At 42.2% G+C, this 6000-nt stretch overlaps 1 protein-coding gene across 3 annotated transcripts in view; it reads left to right on the top strand.

The window, feature by feature from the left end:
• Positions 1-1057: 1057 nt before the first annotated feature.
• Positions 1058-6000, top strand: part of DNAJC24 (DnaJ heat shock protein family (Hsp40) member C24) — a 34031-nt gene continuing 29088 nt past the window's right edge. The window contains exons 1-2 of one of the 3 annotated variants that reach the window (XM_015630797.3): positions 1058-1177; positions 2434-2574. In XM_015630797.3, coding sequence (XP_015486283.1) covers positions 2467-2574 — 108 coding nt within the window. In that variant the 5' untranslated portion in view covers positions 1058-1177; positions 2434-2466. Of the gene's footprint in view, positions 1188-1400; positions 1491-2433; positions 2575-6000 lie in introns of those variants that run through there. The other 2 variants (XM_015630795.3, XM_015630796.3) reach the window with 2 other exon arrangements.

Genomic DNA, 6000 nt, shown 5'->3' with positions numbered 1-6000 from the left:
ACAGAGCCATACTGAAAGAAAATTCTAATTTCAAACTGGACACTGACAAAAATCAGACTAATCAGGTGTTGAGTGGCTTTGTAGATCTCACCTTTTCCCACCTTCAAACTTGAAAGAAATTCAGTTTATCACTGAACCCCAGCTGTCCCACTCTGTTCCTCCACTGGTGTTTAATGGGAACATTATGGCAGGAACAATCCCAGTTCTTCCTGGCAGTGTCTGTACAGCCCAGCTCTACTCAGTCAAAAGGGAAAAAAAAGTGACAAGAAGTTGCATTAATTCTAACGGATCACATAAAAATATTGCCAGAGGATGTATGCTGCACATTGAAAAGTGTACTGTGAATTGAGTTTGCCTGGAGTAGTGCTTAGGGATTTTGCTAATGAGGTTTGCCTGATTCCAAAAGCTAAAGTCTACAGCATCCTCTAAAGTCTACAGTATCCACAAAGTTGTTGTTTTGGGAGGTTTTTTTGGTTTGTTTTTTGTTTTTAGAGTGGGTTTTTTTTGGCTGGTTGGTTGGTTTTTCTGGGGGGTTTGTTGCTGTTTTTTTGGGGTTTTTTGTAGTGGTGGTCGCGGGGTTTTGTTCGTGTTGTTTTGTGTTATTGTGAGGGCAATACGTTTTGTGTTTTGGGAGCAAAAGTTTTGTGGTTTCTTGTTTGTTCCTAGTGAGGAAACGTGTTTACATCATTAAAAACCTGCTCCCACAGCTCAATCGTTTTCATCAAGAGGATATTCTTCCCTCCCCTTTAGCACAAGTACTGCCCAGAAAGAACCGCTCCCAAGGCGGGGAGCCCGGGCCGCCGAGCTCCGCCTGCGGGGCCGGGCAATAGCAGCGGCGGCGCCGCGGGAGGCGGAGTCCCTGAGGGACAGCGGCTGTGGGGCGGCTCGGGAGCCAGGGGGAACGGGACGGGCGGCGGGGCGTTCTCGTACCGAAGCTCCGGCAGACGGAGCGCAGGGCGAGCGGGTGCGGAGCACCCGGGCCGGGCCGGGCCTGGGTGAGCTGCGGTCGCCATGGGGACGCGTCGGGCCGCGCTTCCTGCCGGTGCGGCGCCATTACCGCCCGGCTGGAAACAGGCGAGGCGCCGCGGCCGCCGAGCGCGCTGAAGGGCATGAGGCGGCACGGGGGAGAGGAGGCTGTTTCCCGGCGGACGAGTTAGGCGCGGCACTGCCATGGACGGTGAGGGCAGGTGGGTGCGTGGGGCGGCCGCGGGGGCCGGGGAGGGACCGGGGGAACCGGGAGGGACCGGGCCGGGGGGATTGGAGGCTGCCGGGAAGCGCGGCTGGGGTCTCCGGAGGTGCGCGGGGCCGCGGCTTGGGCCGGGCCTCCGTGGCCGCCCCCGGCCGCCGTGGTTGTGCGGGGGCCCCGCTGCGGTGCCCGGGGCGGACAGGACCGGTGCGTGGTGCTTTCCCCCGCAGTGTGTGTGTGTGCCCGCGGTCTCCTCGGAGCTCTGCCGAGTTTGAAACACATCCTTCTCTTTCCCCAAAGAAAGGTTGGTTCTGAAGTAGGACGGTAGTCATCAGGAAGCAGTTTTAGTGCTGAAATGAAAAAAAAAAAAAGCCACAAAGCTGTTTTTTCTTTTTTGTTTCACAGTTAGTTTGCACTTATAGAGCTTGTGTATTTACAAAGCTCTTGCCTACTGACAGTGTTATCTCTTTGAAAGTTCATGGTAAATCAGCTACTGCCCGCTTGGGATTCCAGCACACCTAAGAATCTGTGTGGAGCTCAAGCATTGCCATTCTGTTACTGGCAATTACTTCTCCTGCTTGTTTTTTTTTTCGTTCTGGGTCATTAACTTCATGATGGATGGCCAAAATTGAAACCTACACTACTAGTTAGGTTTTACTTAGTGACCCGTGTTAACTTTGTATGTTTTGGATCATTTTTGTTTATTTGTTTTTACATGCTCTCCTACTTTAAAGTTGGCTTCTTACTCAGCAGGATGAAGGTGTTACTGTGCTCTGAAAACATCATTTTGTAAAAACAAACACGTACCTTTTCTTGTGTCTTCTTGCATAGATCTGACTCCCAATTTGAAAAATGTCACACTTTTATGTACTTCATGTTTTCATGTGTTATATACGGTATTGCTTCAAAGTCAAAAGTTTGTTTTAGAAAGTGTCTGTGTAGAAATCTGTAACCTGGGGTGTTTCTAAACAGTTTGTTTTACATACAAAATGATTTTTAAAGAATTATTGATGGCTTCTGAATAGGATATGCTGGGGCATTTGGGCAAGAAACACAAGACTTCACTTTTGACAGTCTATGGGATCTAATAGCCAGGTGAATTTAACTTTTTTTGCACAACAGTTCTCAAATAATAGAGATGTAGAGATGGTTAAGGTCAGTAGTCAATTCTGTGATCCTGGAGCTTGCCACATCCTTGTTTTTCCTTTTTCAAGTTGTGATTTTGTTTATTTGATTTTCCTACACAGTGCTAAGGAAGTGATTTCAAAGCCACTCAGGCCATGGCCTTTGAAAGGATAAACCAGAAGGACTGGTACAAGGTCCTGGGGGCCAAACCATCGGACAGCCCAGCAGAACTGAAAAGGCAATACCAAAAACTTGCTTTGTTGGTAAGGCTGGATTTGATATTTAAGATACACCAAAGTCATTTTTATAAACCAATAAAGTAATAGTTGCAGGGTTTGTTTTTACAGTTTTTGTATCCATGTGATTGAGCAGATGCAACCCTCAAGTACACAAAGATGTAAAGAACAAAGAGAATTTTTTTTCCTAATAGTCAGTAGTAATGAAATAAAAACTGAATATGAGGGAAATATGTTGATTTTACTGGAAAGTTTCTGGTGAGTTTTTGTGGAATTGTATTCATCATGCATCAAGACTTCACGATCTGTGAACTCCCCTAATTTTTTCTGTACTGCTGCTATATGTGCATAAGAATCTCAGAGCTTTACCAGGTTATTCTCTGTGATTGTTGGTTATTCTGTTTTACTCCCTCCCTTGAATTCAGGCCTTTTGCTCAAAAAGTGCTTTGGCTTGGGTTTCTAAAGAAAATGGAATGTCTTTTTTGATGCTGTTGTCTCTTTTCAGCTGAATTTGATAGACAGATGGAATTCCCTGGGTAGCTAAATTCCTGTTTCTTGAAAGCTGGTGACTTGGTAGAGAAGAAAAGTGAGCAGAACCTTTTTTTCTAGGAAAAACTCCCTTTTCTGTAGAAAGCTGCTAGCTAGGTTGTCAGTATTAGTATTGGAGCATGTGCCTGGCAGATCTGAGGTGCTTTGAGGTGTCAGAATGAATGTGATAAGTAGTTGGGATTTTTAAATGAGGAGAAGAGAATGCCAGTGACCAAAGGCTGAGTTTTGTTAGGCTTGAAGTAAATTCATGGGTTGGGGGGGGAAGTTGTTAATTTTTATTTCTAACCACTATGAGAACAGTTTTAGAGTTTGGTCATTTCAACAGTATGTGCTAATTTTACACATCTTGGTATTCTTCAGCTTAATTTGCTAGGCAGCCCCTGCTGTACATCTACTCCTTCTCAGTGCCTCCTGTTACTTATTTCTTTGCCTGAAACTGATTGGTGTACTTAGTCTAAAGTTCTACACCTGGCAAAGTGTTTGTGTGCAGATTCTGGACATAAATCCTTTGGTTCTCACTATTAAACTTAGAATTATCTAACATAGGAGAGGGCTTTGGAAACTAAGTTTCTTAGTTCCATTTTGAATAGAACTTGTTGTTTCCTTGGACCTCCTAATGGTTTTGTTCTATTGAATTGCTGTAAAATGTGAATAAAAATTAGTAAAGGTCTGTTTGTACTTAATGAAGGTGGTCAGGGCACCATGGTGTAAAATACCTCTTTTGTCTAGAGAGGGGACTAATTTAAACTGAATACTGTAATGGAATTAATATATCTGTTTTCCTATGAATTGATGTATAATAATGGAATTAAAATTACAGGTGTTCAGAGCTGTTACAGAAGTGAAACTTAATATTCCTGTTCTTGTATGAAGTTTTTAAAAATTGTGTTAAAGAGCTGTACTTCAATGTAATTTCATGTCATTAGTTTGGGGTGTATGAAGTGAAAATTATCAAAATTTACAGCTCTGTGTCTGTATCTCTAGCTGTAGTTTCAGAAGATTAAAGTATTTAGTATACAAGCATTTCTTTAGCACCTGTATATTTCCAACCTGATTGGTTAGTGCTCTTTATTTGAAAAGTCAGTGAGAAATGATAGAGAAAATGAAGATACATTATTTTTTGTTGTTGTTTTTGTTTTAGTGTCTGTGATGGATCCCTCTGACTACAAAGAGATGTTTACTGATGTTTACTTGCAGGTGTTTTCCCAGGGCAGATCTGCTGCTTGTCTGTTGTTGTTACCATATGTCCTGTCTGTGCTCATCTTTTTCTTTTAGCTGAACTGCTACAAACTCTGCTTGATGCTCTATTTCCTGGTGCAGCATCTAGCACAGTCACTCTGGGGTCTTCAAAGCATGGTGCTAAGGAGACCACGATGGTTTTCTATTTACCTTCCACCCCCATGGGCTGTAGGAGAGACTGGAGGGCACTGCACGTATCTAATCTTAGTTACAGTGGGAAAGTGCCTCAGTTGTTGGTTTGAGAGGTCCCATGGGTGGAAAAATTGCAAGACTTTCCTGAAAGTCTGCCATGGCATGTTAACACAGGAATGTTCTCTGTGATTCTGGGGTTCATGAGCTGTGAACTTTCAAATACTGGATATGTAAGGGGAATGTTGCTGAATGTTGGTTTTATCCTGATCCACTGTTGATTGTTAGTGAGAAGTACAGCACTGGCTGGACCTGCTGTGTTACCTTTTGTGTCCTTTCAGATGAAGTCACTCTCTTGCTCCCCAGGCTGGTCTGTGGAGCTTGTGGTAACTTCTCCAAGTGCCCAGGTGCTCCTTGGGTTCTCTGATGGAGGTGGTACAAGTGGCACTGCCATTGCCAAGGGCAGGGGACAGGGCTGCTTGCAGCTGCATGCAGCTTTTTAGAAGCTGGAATAACAGATGAACACAACCATGTATTGCTTCTTAAAAGATTTCATGTGAAATTTTATGGTCAGTACAAAATGTTTTCTGATTTTTATATAGCTGCAGAAGTTAATCTCCTGAAGAATTATGCTGTGCTAATAGCCCTAAAGTCCAAAGGTTTGTAAAAGCAACTTGCATGTTGGATACCAGGTGCAGTTAATATGACATTGATTCTGTAATCATGAATATTCTGATCATATGTGTTCTTTAGCATCAAACAGAATAGATGGTGAAATTTATTTTTAAACATAATTCTGTTATTAAAATAAAAATGGCAAATCTGAGTCCAAGTCTTTTTCAAGTGATCCCCAATGCTTCATGTTGAGCATTTGCTTTTTGCCATCTGCTATTTTCTGTATTTGTCAACACATGTATGCTTAGCATCTTGAAGGAACAGGCAGCTGTAAAATTTCCAAAGCTAAAAAGAGTTGGAGATCTTGCCATATGTCATCCAAAAGATAACTATATTTGCAGTTAAATCTCAGGATTGACCTTAATAATATGAAGCAGTACACAACTAGAAGTGATTGAATTGTAAGAATGACTTCATCAGGGCAAATTCGCTTAAAACTGATGAATTTTCCAAACCAACCCCCTTTTTATTAATTCTAACAAACTGAGGATGGAAAAGGTTAATAACACAGAACAAAACTGTACATAGACACCCTATTAGAGTGAATATATTTTTCTTTACTACGCTTAGTTTTTTCATTTAGTCATGTCACAACATGTATGCAGGTGAATTTTTATTTTACTATAGATAATATCAGTTCAGTCCTGAAGTATAATATTAATTTGATACAGAAAATGAGTTTGGGCTAAAAATAGGGATTTTTTTTTTCCTGCCACACCTTCTAATTATATAAACATAAAATTTCATTGAGACTTAAAAGTGGAACATGCTGGTGGGTTTGAGATATTTGGGATGCACACAGCCTTTTATCCACAGTTACATACATGGTAGTTTCAATGAGGTGATTCCTTAAATGGGTAA

The sequence above is a fragment of the Parus major genome, chromosome 5, assembly GCF_001522545.3.
Source record: "Parus major isolate Abel chromosome 5, Parus_major1.1, whole genome shotgun sequence".
Lineage (NCBI taxonomy): Eukaryota > Metazoa > Chordata > Aves > Passeriformes > Paridae > Parus > Parus major.
Note: the sequence above shows the minus strand (reverse complement) of the source record. Positions and strands in the feature narration are given on the sequence as shown.